General features: G+C 39.6%; 1 protein-coding gene across 3 annotated transcripts in view; it reads right to left on the bottom strand.

The window, feature by feature from the left end:
• The window catches only part of LOC105468211 (major facilitator superfamily domain containing 6), an 87,318-nt gene that overhangs the window by 52,185 nt on the left and 15,047 nt on the right, over positions 1 to 20,086 (bottom strand). For all 3 annotated transcript variants that reach the window (XM_011718272.3, XM_011718269.3, XM_011718270.3), the window contains exon 2: positions 5,528 to 7,118. In XM_011718272.3, the coding sequence (XP_011716574.2) occupies positions 5,528 to 7,065 (1,538 nt within the window). In that variant the 5' untranslated portion in view covers positions 7,066 to 7,118. The remainder of the gene's footprint in view (positions 1 to 5,527; positions 7,119 to 20,086) is intronic.

Genomic DNA, 20,086 nt, shown 5'->3' with positions numbered 1-20,086 from the left:
AGTCCTGTTCCTTTTATTTTTTCTCTCCCTTGCTTATGTCTTAGGCCCACCTAGGAACACCCACAGAGGGTGCCTGGCTCAGGTGATGGTATTGGGGGGTGCTCAGAAAGTCCATTGCTGCTGAAGCAATATATGGAAACAGGTTACAGTTTGACACGATTCCATATAACACAAAATATTCTCAAGCATAAGAATACTTACTTTAAGCAATAAAGCACAGACCAACATTTCAATAAATCAGAAACTTGAAATACTATCTTGGAGACAATTATAATTCATTTTCCTCAGCCCATTTCGCTTCTTAGACCACAAGATTTCCCTGTTGATCTTATCCACATTCACGATTTTCACTGCTGCAAATCTGCATCCCCTGTCCTTACCTCTCCCGTAAGCTTCGGGCTTATGATACATCCCCATCTTGATGTTTCAACTTCAAACCAATCACACCCCCACCCCATTCTACATCTCCTTTCTGAATTTCCTATTAGATTTTTGGAATTACCATACCAAGATGGAAATGTGGGGGTCTCTACCTCACTTCCACATCCAAATCTGTCAATTTTACCTCCCAGATCTATCCCTTCCCTCAATTTCTTTTGCTACTGCTGCAGTTCAGGCCTGTACCATCTCTTACTTGGACTATTTTAAGAACCTTTTCAGTGGGCTCCTGGCTTCAAAGTTACCCTCCATAGCAAGGTTCAAAGCAGAGAGGGACATATGAAAATCTACGGTCCTCCCTGCTTTGAACCTTGCTATGGCTCCCTACTGCCTCCAGATGAAACTCAGGTTACTGATCCCAGCATCCATCTGGCCTCAATCTCTCCTGTTTTTTCCAACACCTTTCCCTTTAGTATTCAGCCCCTGCATCTTACTAATCTGGGGTTCTTCGGGCCTAAATAACTGTTCAACTAAATTGAACAAATGTCTAGGATTTTGATTTTTAAGTAACATAGAGTAATACTTGGTCCTCTAGAGCATGTAGAATTCATAATTCCAAAATTACTATGAGAATTAAGTCGTCTTTTAAAACATTTTTATTGTGGTAAAAACCATTTTTAAAGAAGAATTAATCCTCCCTTAAGGAATCAGAATGGGGGAAATGTTATTTAAGGTCCACCATCTTTTTGCTTTTCAATCAATAATTGAGTTATTCTATTTCTATTCTGTTTCTTCACAGTACCAATTGCCATCAGGGATCTTTGTAAGTAGTGAAGAGTGGTGTATGAGTCAGCATCTCATCAGAGGCAGGCAGCAATCTGACTTAATTCAGGGACTTGGTTAGGTAGGTGACAGAAGAGCTGGGAAGCCAGAGCACTGTGATGAGAACCACAGGCAGCCTCTCCATGGCCTCGGGCAGAAGAATAAAGAGAGGAGAGAATGTTGTTGGAGCTCAGGGTCACCCACAGTGGGTGGAGCATGGGTGAGATGCAGCAGCTCACAGAGGTTTCCAGAGCACAGGAGACAAGGCTGAGAGTCTGGGAAGCAGGACAGAGTACCCAAGTGGAGAAAGCTACAGAGAGAGAGAGCTGTAGAGATCTGTAGCTTCCCCTCGAGTCTTCAGCTGAGTACTGACCAGCACATGCACATGAGTAAACTACCAGATGCCAGAGAGAGGACTAGAGGGAACCATCTCCGAATCTTACACAAACATGCTGCATGAGCTGGAAAGAGAGAAGTAAAATGCCCTGCTTTTTCCCCTGCCTCCTTTCCTGTAATCCTCCCCTTACCTATGCCTCTCATTAGCCTGGTGGTTCTCAACCTTAGCTGCACACACTAGAATCAAGTAGGAAGCTGTAAAAACGTTGAATGCCTGGGTACACCTCTAGAAGACTGATGTAATGGGTCTGGGTGCAGCCTGGGCATTAGGAGCTTTAAAAGCTCTCTTGGCGAGTTGAGAACCAATACATTAGCTGAACCCAGGTAGAAGACATGAGAACAGACCCTGGAAAACACAGCCGACAGAAATCAGCACCCGTTCATATGGGGCAAGGAGAGGACCTGAGAGCCTGTGGGTCTAAGATCAGCAAAGATGGCACAATGAGGCGGGTAGAAATAAGGAAGATGATGAGGAAAAAAAAAAAAAAGTAGGCATGATCTTCCGTAAACCCTTCAGTGGCCAGCTCACACTGAACACCCAGCTGCAGAGTTTCTTCCCTCTTATAATACTTACTGTTATTCCTCCAATGACAAGACTATCATGTGCTACCTCCCATGTGTCCTTGGCTGTGCTGAAGCCCAGCATCTTGCTATCTGTTCTGGTTCATCCTGCAGCGTCCCATCAAGAAAGCCTGGTGTTCCTCCTCTTACTAGCTGCATCAGGTATTTTCTTCTTTCCCAAACTGACTGGCTAGTTCATTTGTATATTTAGCTAACACTGAGCAGTAACTGATGGCTAATAATAGGTAATGTAACCCCCCTCTGGATAATATTTGCATGGCAAAACTGACTTTGAGTATAAAAATTCCAGGGCAAAGTCACAGATTGATTGAATAGATTTTTCTGTGTCCCTTAAAATGTAAATTCATTTAAATCAAATAACATAGGGGATGGCCTAACACTGGAAAGTAATGATTTACAAATTTACAAATGTTTTACTGCAATGTATTTTGATTACAATCCTACTCATGGCTGCTAAAATGTTAAGCAATGTGAAGATACCTTAAGATACACTTATATCTTGTTAATCATTTATAGCCTAAAAATATACTTGCTGTAAACTCCAAAGTCTTATGATTTCGAATCAAAAGAAATTTATTTATTTTTAAAAGTGGAAATATTTAGCATTATTATCCTATTTGCCCGAGAAAGTCACTTTCCAGAGAAGGACAAAATCCAAGGTCAAAATCAGAAATCCGATACTCTGTGTGTGTTTTTAGACTGACAGGTCAGTCCCTGAAAAACTGGTTGTATACTATGAAACTGTTAAAATACTGAGTTCAAAACTGGACATGCTATTTTTAAAAAAACTATTTTTTGGTATGAATCTTTCTTATTATTACTCTAGATGAAGAATTTGTGAATATCCACAAATATATGGTAGTGCCAACTCCTAAAAGCAAACTTCCAATAGGACAACCACAAAGTACTGAAATAATATACATGCATGCAAAAAGGCCATGGGGAGATCTACTTCTGTGATCCTACAAGCAACACATCAAGGCTCATAATTCAGAGATCATTTCTCTTCACCAACTACTTAATGAATGGTATTCTTCCAGCGGAAAGTGTAAATCCCCAAATCACAACCAATACCACCTGACTGAGCTCCCAAAATTCTCACAAAAGGAACAGACCCATTCTACCCGAGTATGTGGACATAGTCTCATTTTAGCTATTAGACTCTTCTAAAAGCATTTAAAATAATTAATACATTTTAATGGACAGAATTAAAATTCAAAAGAGGTAAATGACCACATACTGATGGAATTCCTGCAGACTCTTGGGAGCAATATGACCACAATAGTCATCTTCTTCCATCACATTATTAAACAAGAAAAGGAAGATGCTTTTTGTCCGTAAAACCAGAAAATTAAGGTTAAGTGAACTGTAGGTTTTGAAATAATGAGTAACTAATACTACCCAAGAAACACACAAGTCTAAGCTTACCAAAAGGAGTAATAAACCCCCTAGGATTTTATCATGAAAATGCTGCATATGTCTCAGACAAAAGGCAAAGGTAGACGAGAACCATCTTTTCTTAGCATGTGGAAAGAACCTAACAATTCCTTTGAAAATAGAACCTGAACACACACTCTGTACTGAGTCAGTATTGAACTCATGCTATTGACTTATTAAATAATGACGTCTAAGAACTCCACTCGTTGGTAAGACCTAACTGGGTACCTTTCTGGGAATGAATAACAGTGATTTTAAAGACATTATTAAATGCAGTGAGATTTGCTTATATGCCCAAGTTGAAGGGAAGCATCTGATTCATCTCGGTCAATTCAAACAGCTCAGATAATCTAAACATAGTGTGGACAAAATTATAGGACATTCTGAGTCCTTAATATTATGTGGGCTCTCTTTCTCGGAATGGTCTTACAAAATGTGCCTCGGGGGTTCTGTGGGTCCAGGAAATATCCACACAGTGCCTGACTTTGTTTAGTGACAACAAAGGGATCCAAGATCTAAGAAAGGGAAGGAACAGAACACCACCTCCCGAAGCAAAACTAAACCAACAACAACAAAAAAATACTCACAATTGCTTAAAGAAATGATTGATTCTAGGTTGAAACTTTAAATTATAAAGTATTTTCTTCAGTTAATAGAAGGGAAATAAAGGATTGTCAAATCTTATCATTGTCTATTTCTCCTCTTTAATTTCTTATAGAAATAGCAGATTTAAATACACACAAACACATCTGGTTGCTTTCTTTTAGTTATAGCAACTTCACATTTTAGGAACAGACATGTCGTACTTTTCTATAAGGCAAGAATGCTTAAGTGGAGCTGGCTCCACGTTTAGAGCCAACAGCGCAGAAAGATCTCTAAAGAGCAAGATATACATTAATGGTGAGAAGAAACAGTACACAACAAGAAACACTAGGCACTTATAGGGTGTTTTCTTTTTTTAGATGGAGTCTCACTCTGTTGCCCAGGCTGGCGTGCAGTGGTGCAATCTCAACTCACTGCAACCTCTGCCTCCTGGGTTCAACTGATTCTTGTGCCTCAGCCTCCCAAGCAGCTGGGACTACGGGTGTGTGCCACCATACCCGGCTAACTTTTGTATTTTTAGTAGAGATGGGGTTTCACCATGTTGGCTAGGCTGGTCTCAAACTCCTGACTTCAAGTGATCCACCTGCCTCGGCCTTCCAAAGTGCTGGGATTAACAGGTGTGAGCCACTGTGCCCAGCCTACAGATTTTTTTTTATAACTAAAAGAATTACATGGGAAATTTTAGGTGGAAGAAAGATTTTCAAATATCCTATCTTCATGGTAGACAAAAATGCAGGGAGTCATGTAATAATCCAAAAAAAATACTTAAGAACCTCATCCATGTAGTATTATGGAATTAGGGATTATGGTGGGTTACAACACAGTCTTATTAGATATAATGGACATCTTTAGATGCCATATATTCAGGCTCTATCTATGTCAGCAAGTGGCTGAGAATAAAGGCTTTAAAAAAGTCCACTTTATCTATTTAAGCTCTGCTTCATAAATGCCTAGGATGGGTGGACCCTCTGTGGAATAATATGTTCACTAAGCTGGTGTTCCTATACCTGAAAACATGTACTGTGAGAGTCTCTTAGCACATAGCTAGGTAGCCTACAGGTCTTTTCTGTGGGGTGGGAGAGCAGAGGAAGCCATTCTTTATTTATTTGTGATAATCCAACCAGGTTCATGACTTCCTTTCCTTTGTTTCTATTTTAAGGAGGAAGAGAAACAGAAATCCCCATTTCCACTCCAACCCTATCCTCAACACAAATTATAATACCTTAAAATGTAGTAAAAGGAACTATAAAATTTTATAAAAAGATAAAGTTCAATTGCTGAGGGGCAGCAATTGTAAGCATATTCTTACCTGATGTGGCCGATCAATTCAATAAGCTTGTGACTAAAAAAATATGCTGTCAGCTCAGACACATGACTCAGGACTGAACAGACCCCAAAGAGGGTTGTAGTTCCATTCAGGTCTTCCAAATGCCAGTAGAGAAAGGTGAACACGAAGCCATATCCAAAACCCATGAACCAAGCCACAAACAGCACTGAGCCGTACTGCACGCTGCACAGCAGCTTGATTAAGTCCCAAAAGCTGAAGGCCTGCGAGTGGCTTGTGGTGGTTGGTGTCTCCTCAGAGGACTCTGTGGAGTTGTTCCTTTCCACCTGCGGAATCTCCACCTCTTTCCCTTTAGAATCATTGTTTTTGAAATGGTTGTACCGGAACCGGAACTGAGTAGCAACGATCAAGGCCATGGTCATGAGAACGCCGAAGACGATGAAGACGATCTGGTAATTCCTGTACTCAGGGGGCTTACACCCCTTTCCATCGATGAGCACTTCGATGTGGGTGTAGTCAATCCCGATGCCCACGGACAGCATCGCCAGGCCCCAGCCCAGGGAGCCCCACATGCGCTGCAACCCATAGCGATCTCTGTGTTTTCCCAGATACTGGAGTGTCACTGTGTCTACGATTGTGACAGAAGAGGCACTGAAAAATTCTCCTATTATGACAACTACCAAGATCACCAAGAATATAGCTTCAACTTCTTGCTGATCATAAACAAGCATGACTTGGTCAGAAGGTAAAGATTTGGTGGTGGTAACAATAACAGTGGTTGTCTCCTTGGTTACACTTCCTGGGGGGACAACAGGGGTTGCTGTGCTTGAGTTCAAAGTCAAGTCCATCATACGGTTAGTAATCTCATCTGTCTGGGGCTGCAGAGTGGGTTCACTGTTCATGTTTAGAGCTGTTGGCAAAGTAACAGTGTCCGAGATATTGAGCCCTGTTTCCAAAAGCAGGTTTCTTTTCTCACGCATTTTTGGTGATATGGTGAGGAAAGAGGTAAAGGAAGAATTTGTTGGCAGGATAGTTAACTGGTGACTTGCATTGGTGGGATGAGCTGTTGGGGGAATCTTTGGTACACATCTCAAGGTAGCAGGTTTGACAAATCCAATGCCCAAGTTGAATAAAACCCAACACAAAAGAGAAAAGAGGAGGACAATTTTGCCTTTTTTAAAGCGATCTGCAACTACACCCCAAAAGGGGGCACTGCAGAATTCAATGAAGTAGCGAATACCTACTAGTAGTCCACTCTGGCTTGGAGACATTCCCAGCTGTTTGTAATACACAGGCAAAAGGGGATAGAGAGAGCCATAGGCAGAGTAAAAGAAAAAATAAAAGACCTTGGAAATTAGAAGATCATTGTTTATCTTAACACAATGTTTCTCTATCCAGTCTATTTCCTCCTCAGGAATAGCAGATGTTTCTGTGGAGGAAGGTGTTTCATTCGAAGGTGGTTCTGGTTCCCTGGAAATACCATTAAAGGGATCTGCAAGCACATACTTTCTCTTCTGTTCCTCTTCATCATCCGTTAAAATAGCAACTTTATCATCTGCCATGGCTTACCACCACCATCAGCAAGTTTACAACCTTCAGAATTTGTACTGTTGATCTGTAAAGTAAAATTTAAAAGATGGCTTAGTAATGAAAATCATAACATGTAGACCGGGCGCGGTGGCTCACGCCTGTAATCCCAGCACTTTGGGAGGCCGAGGAGGGCAGATCATGAGGTCAGGAGATTGAGACCATCCTGGCTACCACGGTGAAACCCCATCTCTACTAAAAATACAAAAAATTAGCCAGGCCTGGTGGTGGGCGCCTGTAGTCCCAGCTACTCAGGAGGCTGAGGCAGGAGAATGGCATGAACCCGGGAGGCGGAGCTTGCAGTGAGCAGAGATGGTGCCACTGCACTCCAGCCTGGGTGACAGATCGAGATTCTGTCTCAAAAAAAAAAAAATAAAAGAAAAGAAAATCATAACATGTAAACATAGAACTTCATCTTGCAGGGAATTAAGCAGTTACAAACTAAAATAGTAATTGCAAGAGAGCATTCTCATCATTTATCACTTGCAGCCACACAATACTTACTGGTAAGGAAAATAGCATTTAAAAAAAATTGAATACTCTTTGTGGCCACTGACTGACTAATTACATCTTCCAATGGCAGGTTTACAGCTCAGATTCATTCCCAGTCTTTTCACTGATTCCAAGGGAAAATGTACAAATAATAGGGATTATGTCTAAACCAAATACAGACAGTTGAAAATAAACACTGTTTATAGTTTCTTGATTTTACTGTTCAAACAAATCCACTGCATTACGAAGTCTAGGATTCTTTAGAAAATAAAGGTAGCAAAAACATTCTGTTTCTAAGGAAAAATAGGTTGCACTTAACTACAACCACAAATGTAATGAGAAAGAGGAAGCCAATGGCACTGTTGCAACTATAGTGCTCACTGGAGCCATGACAAAGACATCCTGGTAATGAAGTAGTCTTCACATTGCATATATTATGTACAGTTCTCCAGACGTGCTTTATAGGTAGCAATTTTTAAAAATGGCAAGAAAAAAGAGCAGATAATACTTATTGAGCACTCTGTACCAGATAACATTAAAAGATCTTTAAATGTATACATTCATATTGATCATAATAGCCCTATTATCTTGTCCATTTTACAGATGAGAAGAATGAGGCATGGCAGGTTTAACTATTAAGAGTCAGTGCCAGGATCTGAACCCTGATATTATGGCTTCAGGACACATGCTGTCTACAACGGTAGTCCCCAACCATTTTGGCACCAGGGACTGGTTTCATGGAAGACAATTTTTCCTCAGATGGGGAGAGGAGGTTGGTTTTGGGATGAACTGCTCCACCTCAGATCACCAGGGTGATTCTTAGGTTCTGATAAGGAGCATACAAACTACATCCCTCACATGCACAGTTGACAATAGCGTTCATGCTCCTGTGCAAATCTAATGCCTCTACTGATATGACAGGAGGCAGAGCTCATGTGACAATGCGTGCTGGCCCGCTCTTGCTGTGCAGCCCAATTCCTAACAGGCCACGGAGTGCTAGTGGTCCATAGCCCGGGGGTTGGGGAACCCTGCTCTAAGACACACTAAACTAAAAAAATAACACATTTTAGATAAGACGCCAGTAAACCTTTTTGAGAAACAGTGCTTTGGCCGGGCACAGTGGCTTACATCTGTAATCCCAGCACTTTGGGAGGCTGAAGGGGCGGATCATGAGTTCAGGAGATTGAGACCATCCTGGCCAACATGGTGAAACTCCGTTTCTACAAAAAGTACAAAAATTAGCTGGGCCTGGTGGCGCGCCTGTAGTCCCAACTACTTGGGAGGCTGAGGCAGGAGAATCGCTTGAACCCAGGAGGCAGAGGATGCAGTGAGGAGAGATTGGGCCACTATACTCCAGCCTGGCGACAGAGCAAGACTCAGTCTCAAAAAAAAAAAAGAAACGTTTTTCATGTAAGAGATTAGCAATATATATTTATATAAATTTATAGGAACTGTGCCACCATCCCATCAGATTTTCCCTTTCTTCTATTAAAGATTGAATGATTAAAGAGTCAAAAGATCTTGTGTGCATCAAGAATTATGTTGGAACATATTCTGATGGTAGGAGGTATATACATTAAATATGTGTTAATTCCTTTCACCTTCTTTTCTTTCTTTTTTCTTTTTTGAGAAACAGGGTCTTACTCTGTCACCCAGGCTAGAGTGCAGTGGTGTAATTATGGCACTGCAGACTCAACCTCCTGGTCTCAAGCAATCCTCCCACCTTAGCCTCCTTAGTAGCTAGGACTACAGACGCATGCTACCATGCCCAGCTAATTTTTGTAGAGATGGGGTTTTTGCCATGTTGCCCAGGCTGTTCTCCAACTTCTGGGCTCAAGTGATCCTCCTGCCTCAGCCTCCCAAAGTGCTGGGATTACAGGAGTAAGCCACTGCACCCACCTCCTTTTACTTTACTAGAGAAAAGTATCAATTTCACTTACCACCCCTTGGAATAGATCTTGCTCTTTCTTTTCCCAAAATGAATAACATTCTGAAAAATCTTCTACAATTATGCTTGCAAGCATTTTTTAATTTCTACAAAGCTCCTAGGTAGACAATGGAAACACAATTTAAGGAGACCTATGTAAGGAGTCAATTTATCTGTTATCCCCAAAAGCCAGATGTCAATGTAGCTGTAAGCTTTGAAAATGTTCATGTGGGTTTTTTAGGTTAAAAAAAATTTTAACTGAAGGCCAGGTGCGGTAGCTCACGCCTGTAATCCCAGCACTTTGGGAGGCCAAGATGGGGCAGATCACGAATTCAGGAGATCGAGACCATCCAGGCTAACACGGTGAAACCCTGTCTCCACTGAAAATACAAAAAATTAGCCAGGCGTGGTGGTGGGCACCTGTAGTCCCAGCTACTCTGGAGGCTGAGGCAGGACAATGGCGTGAACCCAGGAGGCGGAGCTTGCAGTGAGCCAAGATCGTGCCACTGCGCTCCAGCCTGGGCGACTCAAAAAAAAAAAAAAAAAAATTTAACTGAAGTGAAATTCACATAACACAAAATTAACCATTTTTAAAGTAAACAATTCAGTGGCATTTACTATATTCACAATGTATATGGCCACCACCTCTATCTAGTTTCCAAATCAGGTTTTTCTTAATAGTGAAAGGAAAACATTTTTTTCCTCCTAGAAAACATGAAGGAAAAGCAAAATCCAATCTTTTGCTGCTTAGCTATAAATGACCTTCTTCAATGTTCTATACCTATTTTTCCTTCATCATTAGTGCCTTCATCTATCCAACTCAGCGGCTCCAATTCTATTTTATCATCTGAAAAGAACAAATAATTTGCCCTCAAATCTATTTTCTAAATTAATTTAATTCATGAGCTCAAAATTGAAAGAAACATTTCTTGTGTTTCAAATGTATAAAATTATATGATACTTCTGGGTAAAGAGAGCAGATTAAACACATGTAGTTTGAATCCTTCCCTGAACCCACTAAAATGACAATAAACACACATACACACAAACATACACACACACTGTAAAAGTCATAATTCAAGCTAGAAAAATTAAAGGGCACATAATAGCAATAAAACTAAATTCTGGAAAGCAGAAAGTAAACAATTGGTAAAAGACTTGGTAGATCTGAGAAGACTAAAACCTTGGTTGATTATAGGGAAAGCCAAGAACTAATGAAATTTACTACTCAGAATCCCTCAAAGGCTCATAAGTTAGCTATATTTATCTGCAAGTAAGAGAAAGAATGTATGTGTGAATAAGTGAGTGAGTGAGTGAGTGAGAGAGAGAGAGTGGGGGGCGGTGGCGGGGGTTGGGGAGGTGCTCAAATAGAGCAGACTGAAAGTCTAAACCCCAAACAAATGCAGGTTATTTTCCTCTGGAAAGTAAAACACAGAGGTTTTGGCCAGTTGCACTGGCTCACTCCTGTAATTCGAGCACTTTGGGAGGTTGAGGTGGGTGGATCATTTGAGGTCAGGAGTTCGAGACCAGCCTGGCCAACTTGGCAAAATCCTGTCTCTACTAAAAATACAAAAATTAGCCAGGCCTGGTGGCAGGCGTCTGTAATTCCAGCTACTTGAGAGGCTGACGCAAGAGAATCACTTGAACCCAGGAGCCGGAGGTTGCAGTGAGCCGAGGATCGTGCGACTGCATTCTCCAGCCTGGGCAACAAAAACAAACAAACAAGAAACACAGAGGTTTTCTGGCCATACAGCACCAAGCAGAGTTGTAAGCGGTGCCATGCTGAAAGCAGGGCATCAAGTGAACATACACATCCTGGATTCTGAGCCTTGGCCCCTTTCCCCATCCTACTTTCCTCAGGAGGTTCCCAGAGGCTGGCAAAACTTCCATCCTCCAGGCAGGAAAGTTGAAGGCTCTTCTCTAGAGAATCTCGTTAGCCTAAGAGGAATGACCTCTAGATGCTTACACTGAAGCCTCTCCAACTAAACAACACAACCTAATGACCCGACACAGGAGCTCAGAGTTATCAAGATCTTCCACTAAATATGAGTAATTACCAAGGATTATAAGACATTTGAGGAAAGTCTGTTACGTGAAAAACAGAACCAAAACAAGAAACACTATCAGTCCAGAGAAATCAGAAGCCAAGTAAAAAGGAAAATACTTTTTAATATATTCTTAGTATCTTCAGAAATAAGAGAAAATCATGCAACTATGAAACAATACCAGAATAATACATATTTTTAAAGAAGAAGTAGTATGGGCAGATAAAAGGAATGCTTGAATAAAAAGCTCTGGAATTTATAAGTATTATAGCATAAATGCAAAATTAAGAGATGATATGAAAGACAAATTTGAGGCAATTTCTTAGGAAAATGAAGAACAAGAGCAACAATAAACAGATATATGTATCTCACATCACATGCAAAAATCAATTCCAGATAAATTGTAGATTTAAAAGTAAAAGATTAAATAAGATAGCTTTTAGAAGAAAACATAGAAAAATATCTTAAAGACTTATAGATAGGAAAATATTTACTAAATAAGACACAGAGTATACTAAACATTAAGGAAGAAAAAATAATTGAACTACATTAAAATTAAGAATTTCCAGCTGGGCGCAGTAGCTCATGCCTGTAATCTCAGCACTTTAGGAGGATCACCTGAGATCAGGAGTTCAAAACCTGCCTGGCCAATGTGATGAAACCCCATCTTTACTAAAAAATACAAAAATTAGCCGGGCAAGGTGGCGGGTGCCTGTAATCCCAGCTTCTTGGGAGGCTGAGGCAGGAGAATCACTTGAACCCCAGAGGTGGTTGCAGTGAGCTGAGATTGCGCCACTGTACTCTGTTGTCCAGCCTGGGCCAGCCTGGGCCAGCCTGGGCAACACAGCGACACTCCATCTCAAAAAAACAAAAAGAAAAAAAAAAAGAATTTCTTTTCATAAGCACCATTAAAGATTGAAATGGCAAGTCAAAGAGTGGGAGAAGATATTTTGGTGATATATATATATATAACAAAATAATGTATCCAGATACACAAAAATTTATTATTTAAAATCAATAGAAAAAAAATCAGTAGGAAAATATCAGGCAACCCAATAGGAAAAATAAGGGAAAAGCTTGAACAGGCACCTCACAAAAGGAGCCTATACAAATGGCCAATAAATATGTAAAAAGATGTTCAACTTGATAAATCACCAGTGAAAGCATTAAAACCAGAATACAATAATGTAATATACTCTAAAAATGGCTAAAATAAAAAAGATTGAGCCCGGGCATGGTGGCTCACACCTGAAATCCCAGCACTTTGAGAGGCCGAGGGAGGCAGATCACTTGAGGCCAGGAGTTCGAGACCAGCCTGGCCAACGTGGCAAAACCCCATCTCTATTAAAAAATACAAAAAAATTAGCTGGGCATGGTGGCAGATGCCTGTAATCCCAGCTACTCGGGGGGCTGAGGCAGGAGAATCACTTGAACCCAGGAAGCAGAGGTTGCAGTGAGCTGAGATAGTGCCACTGCCCTCCAGCATGGGCGAAAGAGCGTAACTCTGTCTCAATAAATAAACAAATAAATAAATAAATAAGCATCTCTAAATGTCTGAGTGCCAACATGACACTCAAAGGAAATGCACATTGTAGCATTTTGGATTTTTGGATTTAGAAGGCTGAACGTAAGTATAAAACAAATATTCTAAAATTAGAAAAAATCCTAAATCCAAAATACTCCTGTTCCCAAGCATTTTAAATAAAGGATGCTCAACCTGTAATATCAAAAGTTGATGAGGATGTGGAGCATTAGAACTCTCACAGATTGCTGGTGGGACTGTAAATTGATACACTACTTTAAAAACTGGAAATAGCTACTAATCTTGAGTGTAACACCCTATGATAACCAAAAGACATATATGTTCGCTGAAAGACATCTATAAACATATTCACTGCAGAATAATTTTAATGGCTCAAAACTGGGAGCAGTTACATAAGCAGATACATAAATTGTAGATTTTTCCATCCAAAGATACTGTACAACAAAAGATCACTGAGCACATGATTCTGCTTATGGAAAAACAATAAGCAGGCAAAACTAAGTTATGGTATTAAAAGTGGTAGACATGGCAGGGCACAGTGGCTCACACCTGTAATCCCAGTACTTTGGAAGGCTGAGGTGGATCACCTGAGGTCAGGAGTTCGAGACCAGTCTGATCAACATGGTGAAACCCCATCTCTACTAAAAATACAAAAATTAGCTGGGCGTGGTAGCAAGCACCTGTAATCCCAGCTACTCAGGAGGCTGAGACAGGAGAATCGCTTGAACCCAGGAGGTGGAGGTGGAGGTTGCAGTGAGCCAAGATTGTACCATTGCACTCCAGCATGGGTGACAAGAGTGAAACTCTGTCTCAAAAAAAAAAAAAAAAAAAGTCGCAGACTTCTCTTCCAAGAAGATGGAGTAGACACAATTTTCTCTATCGCTTCTGCTAAGTACAACTAAAACCTATAGACAATAATATTTAAAGTAAACATAGAAGACTCTGAAAGATAGACAAAAAAAGGCAGACCAGCTACGGACCTTGGTACCCAAGGAAAAACACAGGTATGAGTGGAGCTGAAGAACCAAGAAATACTGATGGGTGCAGATGGGTGCAAACAAAAAGCCCCAACAAGTGTCTGCTCTCTCTATCTAATGAACCAGGAAAGGGGCAGTCTAGAAAGTCAGAAAACTTTAGATAATAACTTCTACTGCAGCCAAATACCACAGAAAAAATGACCATAACCCTATTCCCACTCCCGCCCACACCATCAAAGGCTGAGCGGGGAGCCTAGAATTCTGCCCTCACCAGGCTATAATGGGAAACCCCCAATCCCTCAACTGAGGTGGGATCAGAGAAGATAAAGGAGCAAGGACTTTCATCCCTGCTAGGCAGTAATGAGGCCACAGTATCAGTGGAGATTACATGGGGAGCCTGGACTGCCAACTCACCTGTTGATAACAAGGCACCCTTACCTTTCCCCACTGGGGTAATGTCAGGAGTTAGAGAATTGGGACTTTTACTACTGGCCAGCAATAAGGAGGTCCACCCCTCACTCTCAATGGGTGTCACTGAAGGCCATGTGAGGAGGCCTACTGGAGAGCTGAAATGTCCATCTCCACTTCACAGTAACAAAAAGTCTTTCACCTTCAGGTATCCAGAGAGGCTGAGTGAGGAACTTGGACTTCTACCTCCAGCTGGCAGTAATAAGGCAGCATCCTCCCCTCTCTTGCCAGAGCAGTTTCAGAAAAAGTCAGCTAAAGCAGAAGGTCTAAATAAGATCCACAGTCTCATAAAATAATACCCAAAATGTCTTGCTTTCAATCAAAAATCATACATCACACCAAGAACCAGGAAGATCTCAAATTGAATGGAGAAAGACAATCAATGGATGCCAACACTGAGATGACAGGAATGACATCCATTTTAAAAACAACCATCATTTGGAAATAATAGACACTGGGGACTCCAAAAATGGGGAGAATGGAAAGGGGATGAGGGCTGAAAAAATGCCTGTTGTGTACAATGTTCAATATTTGGGTGATGGGTACACTAGAAGCCCAATCACCGCCACTACACAATATACCCATGTAACAAACATGCATTGTGCCTCCTGAATTTGAAATATTTTTTAAAAGCCATCCTAAAAATGCTTAAATAGGCAATTATAAACATGCTTGAAACAAAATCAAAAAATAGAAAGTCTCAGCAAAGAAATGTAAGAAAAAAATGGAAAACTTAGAACTGGAAAATACAATAACCAAATAAATCTTAATGGATGCACTTAATAGCAGAATGGAGGGGACAGAGGGATTAATGAGTGAATTGGGATACAGAACAATAAGCATTACACAATCTGAACAGAGAGAAAATAAACTGAAAGAGGCTTAAGGACCTATGAGACTGTAACTAAAGATCTAATGTTCATGTCATCATAGTTCTGGAAGGTGAGGAGAAAAAAAGGGGGTGAAAAAGTTGTCAAAGAAGTAAAGGCTGAAAACTTCTCAAACTGGCAAAAGACATAAACCTACAGATTCCAGAAACTGAGCAATCCCAACAGGATAAACCTAAAACAAAATACCCACACCAAAACATATCATAGTCAAACTTCTGAAAACTAAAGGCAAGGAAAAAAATTTTGAAAGCAGAGAGACACAACGTACTGATGGGAGAAAAACAATTGAAATGATAGCAGATTTCTGAGAAACCACAGATACCAGAAGTGGCACAATTTTTTTTTAAGTGCTAAAAGAAAAGAATTGTTAATGCAAAATACTATGTCCAGAAAAAAGACTGTCCAAAAAAACAGAAAACCACTAATATCCCTGGTAAATCTAAATACAAGAACCCTTAAGAAAATAATTAGAAAAGAGAATTTAGCAACATATAAAAAGAATTATACACCATGACCAAGTGTGGTTGATTCCAGAAATACAAGGCTGATGTAATACTTGAAAGTCAGTCAATTCAATCTACCATGTTAATAAGCTAAAGAAGAAAAATTACTTGAGCTTACCAATCAATACAGAAAAACATTTGATAAAATTAAATATTCATTTAGATAATAACTTCAACTGCAGCCAAATACCACAGAAAAAGTCTCAGAAAATAGGTTCTGAGATAAAAATCTCAGAAAAATAGGAACAGAGGGGAATGTTCTCAGTTTGATAAAGATCACCTACGGAAACCCATGGGTAACACTGCACTCCATAGTGAAAGACTGAATGCTTTTTCTCTAAGATAGGGAACAAGGCAAGACTGTCTGTTCTCATCATTCTTATGCAATACAATGCTGGAAGTTCTCACCAGTGCAATAGGAAATAAAAGAAAACAAAAGACGTACAGATCAAAAACGAAGAAACTGTCCCTATTTGCAGTTAACATGACTAGGCAGAAAATCCCAAGAAACCTATAAACTTCTAGAACTAATAAGTGAGTTCAGCAAGTTCACAGGATACAAGATAAACATACAATAATTAATTGTATTTCTATATGCTAGCAATGAACACAAGGACACCAAAATTATAACACCATTTACAACTGCTTAAAAAAGAAACACTTGGGTATAAATTTAAAAAATGTGTAAAAGGCCTTATGCTGAAAACCATAAAATGCTGATGAAAGAAATCAAAGAGCTAAATAAATGGATCCATGTTTATGAATTTCAGTTCTCCTCAAATTGATATACAGGTTTAACACAACTCCTATCAAAATCTCAGCAACATATTTTTGTAGATATAGACAAGATTTTAAAATTTATACAGAAAAGGAAAGAAATGAATAGCTAAAGCAGTTTTGAAAAAGATTATATAGCTATGCATTAATTAAGACCGTGTGGTATTAGCAGAAGGACAGATACACAGATCAGTGTAACAGAATAGAGAACCCAGAACAAATCCACACAAATATGCCAACTATTTTTAAACAAAGATGCAAAAACAATTCAATGGTGGAAAGGTAACCTTTCAACAAATGGTGCTGAGGTATTAGACATCCATGGGCAAAAAACTGAACCTCGGCCAGGCATGGTGGCTCACGCCTGTAATCCTAGCACTTCGGTGGCCAAGGCAGGCGGATCACCTGAGGTCAGAAGTTCAAGACCAGCCTGACCAACATGGAGAAACCCCGTCTCTACTAAAAATACAAAATTAGTTGGGCATGGTAGCAGGCGCCTGTAATCCCAGCTACTTAGGAGGCTGAGGCAGGAGAATCACTTGAACCTGGGAGGCAGAGGTTGCAGTGAGCCGAGATAGAGCCACTGCACTCCAGCCTGGGCAATAAGAGTGAAACTGCGTCTGAAAAAAAATAAATAAATAATGAACCTCAACCTAAGTCTTACACCTTATACAAATATTAACTCAAAATGGATCATTAACTTAACTATACAATTTGAAACTATAAAACATTTAGAAAAAAAAATAAGAAAATCTTTAGCCTCTAGTGCTAGGCAGAGTTTCTAGACTTAACACCAGTAACATGATCCATAAAAGGAAAAACTAATGTTAGACTTCATTAAAATTTAAAACTTTTGCTCTACAAAAGCCCCTGCAAAGAGGATGAAAACACAAGCTACAGACTGTGAGAAAATACTTGGAAACCACAAATCCAGTGAAGGATTCGTTTCTAGAATATATAAAGAATTCTCCAAACTCAACAAACAATCCAATTAGAAAATGGACAAAAGACATAAAGAGACATTTCACTGAAGAGGAGAGACAGGATATATAGATGCATAGATACAAATGAAAAGATGTTCAACATCATTAATGATTAGGGAAATGTAAATTAAAACCATGATGCTATATCACCACACGTCTATAAGAACTGTTAAAATAAAAATAGGAATAACACTGAATTCTGATAAGGAGGCACAACTACCAAATTACTCATACACTGTGGGTGGGGATGTAAAATCGTACACCCCTCTAGAAAGCAGTTTAGCAGTTTCTTATAAAACTAAATACATGATTACAATACAACCCAGTAATTATACTTCTGGGAATTTATTCCAGATAAATGAAAACTTATTTTCACACAGAATCCCGTGCATAAATGTTTACAGCAGCTTTCTTCATAATAGCCAAAAAGTGGAGACAACCCAAAAGCTCTTCAAAGGACGGAAGGACTAAACAAATTGTACTACAGCTTGACTATGGGATATTACGCAGCAATAAAAAGGAGCAAATGACTGATACATGCAATAATCTGGATAAATTTCCAGATAATTATAAAGAATGAAAAAATCCTATCTCAAAACATTACATACTGTATGATTCTATTCATATAACATTCTTGAAATGACAAAATCATTGAAATAGAGACAGACAGGTGATTGCCAGGAATTCACTAGAGAGTGGGGACAGCAGGGAAGTAGAGGTGGCTATAGAAGGGCAACATGAGGGACCTTGGTGGCGACAGAGAGAAATATTCTGTATCTTGACTGCCTCAATGTCAATTGTGCTATTGTGCTATAGTTTTGCAAGATGTTATAACTGGGGAAAAGTCAGGGGGTACAGGATACATAGGACATGGCTCTGTTAATTTCTAACGACTATATGTGAATCCACAATGATCTCAAAATAAAGTTTAATTAAAAGAAGTTAGGATAGGGGTTACCCTTAAGGGATACAGTGACTAGAAGGAATTTTGGGGTGCTGATAACATATTTTATCTAGGGCTTTATTTCATGACGTGTTCACTTTGTAAAAACTCAATGAACTATAGTATTCTACAACAAAAGAACTTAATATGAAGAAAAAAGAGATGAAAATAGGAGAAAAAAAATTAGACAGATACAGCATCTCCCAGGAAGTCGAACATCTAGAAAATAATAACTCCAAGAAGGAAAAACAGAAAAAAATTAAGGGAAGAAAACTTTAAAATTCCAAGAAAATGCCTCAAAACTGAAAGATAAGAGTTGTCTAAGTGAAATGACCCACCTAGTACCTAACACAATGGATAAAAGTAGACACAAGACAAAGCACATCATCAACATTTCAGAATACCAGGATAAACGAATTACCTTACAAACTTTCAAAGAATAAAATATTTCACATAATAAGGATCAGGAATGAGAATGGCTTCAGATATCTCAACAACATCACAATCTATATGTAGCCAAATTATTACTTGAGTTTATGGGTGAAATAAAGACATTTTACGCATTCAATTTCTCACAAAATTTATCTCTTATGTACCCTTTCTCAGGTTGTGTTCCACCAGAACAAAAGGATAAATCAAGCAAAAGACAGACATGGGATATACGAAATAAGAGATCTAACATGGGAGAGAAGCAATGGGAATACAGGGATGACAGAACTGGAGATCCCAGGATGACAGCTTTGTACCAGACACAAGGGCAACCAGTGTAGTGGGAACAGGACTGAAGGTTTCAGGAGAGACCGTCAGGAAAATGACACTGGTAGAATACCAATACACCTGAAAGTCCTAAGAGGAAATTTAGATGGCTGGTGAAACATTCAGGGATGAATAACTGATAAATACAGAGAAAGTTAAATAGAACACTACAAGAAAACAGAGTTGCACAGAAAAAGAAAAAAAAATGCAGTTTACTGCATGTCTCTGTTACGATCACACAATCATACAAATGCAAACATGAATACTGAACTAACCAAAATTGCCTTATAGCTACGTTGGAAAGTCAAAGTAATGAGAAAGCTGGACTTTCTCATTAGAGAGTCAGGAGCAGAAGAGAGAGTTAACTCGGTTTCTTGCATAGTGGGAAGACACTAGACGTTATCTAGTGTCTTTAAATAAAATTAAAGTCAAGAAATACAGATACAAGAATTTTATTTAAAGACATACAGGTGATAATCCTACTACTTTGGGAGGCCAAGGCAAGAGGATCAATTGAGGTCAGGAATTCAAAACCAGTCTGGGCAACTTAGCGAGATCCCATCTCTAAAAAAAAAATTTTTTTTTAAGTTAGTTGGGTATGGTGGTACATGCTTGCAGTCCTAGCTACCTGGGAGGCTGAGGTGCCCAGGACACAGTGAGCTATGATCATACCACTGCACTCAGCCTGGGGC

Source organism: Macaca nemestrina, chromosome 11 (assembly GCF_043159975.1).
Source record: "Macaca nemestrina isolate mMacNem1 chromosome 11, mMacNem.hap1, whole genome shotgun sequence".
NCBI lineage: Eukaryota > Metazoa > Chordata > Mammalia > Primates > Cercopithecidae > Macaca > Macaca nemestrina.
This window is presented reverse-complemented; position numbering and strand designations above follow the sequence as displayed.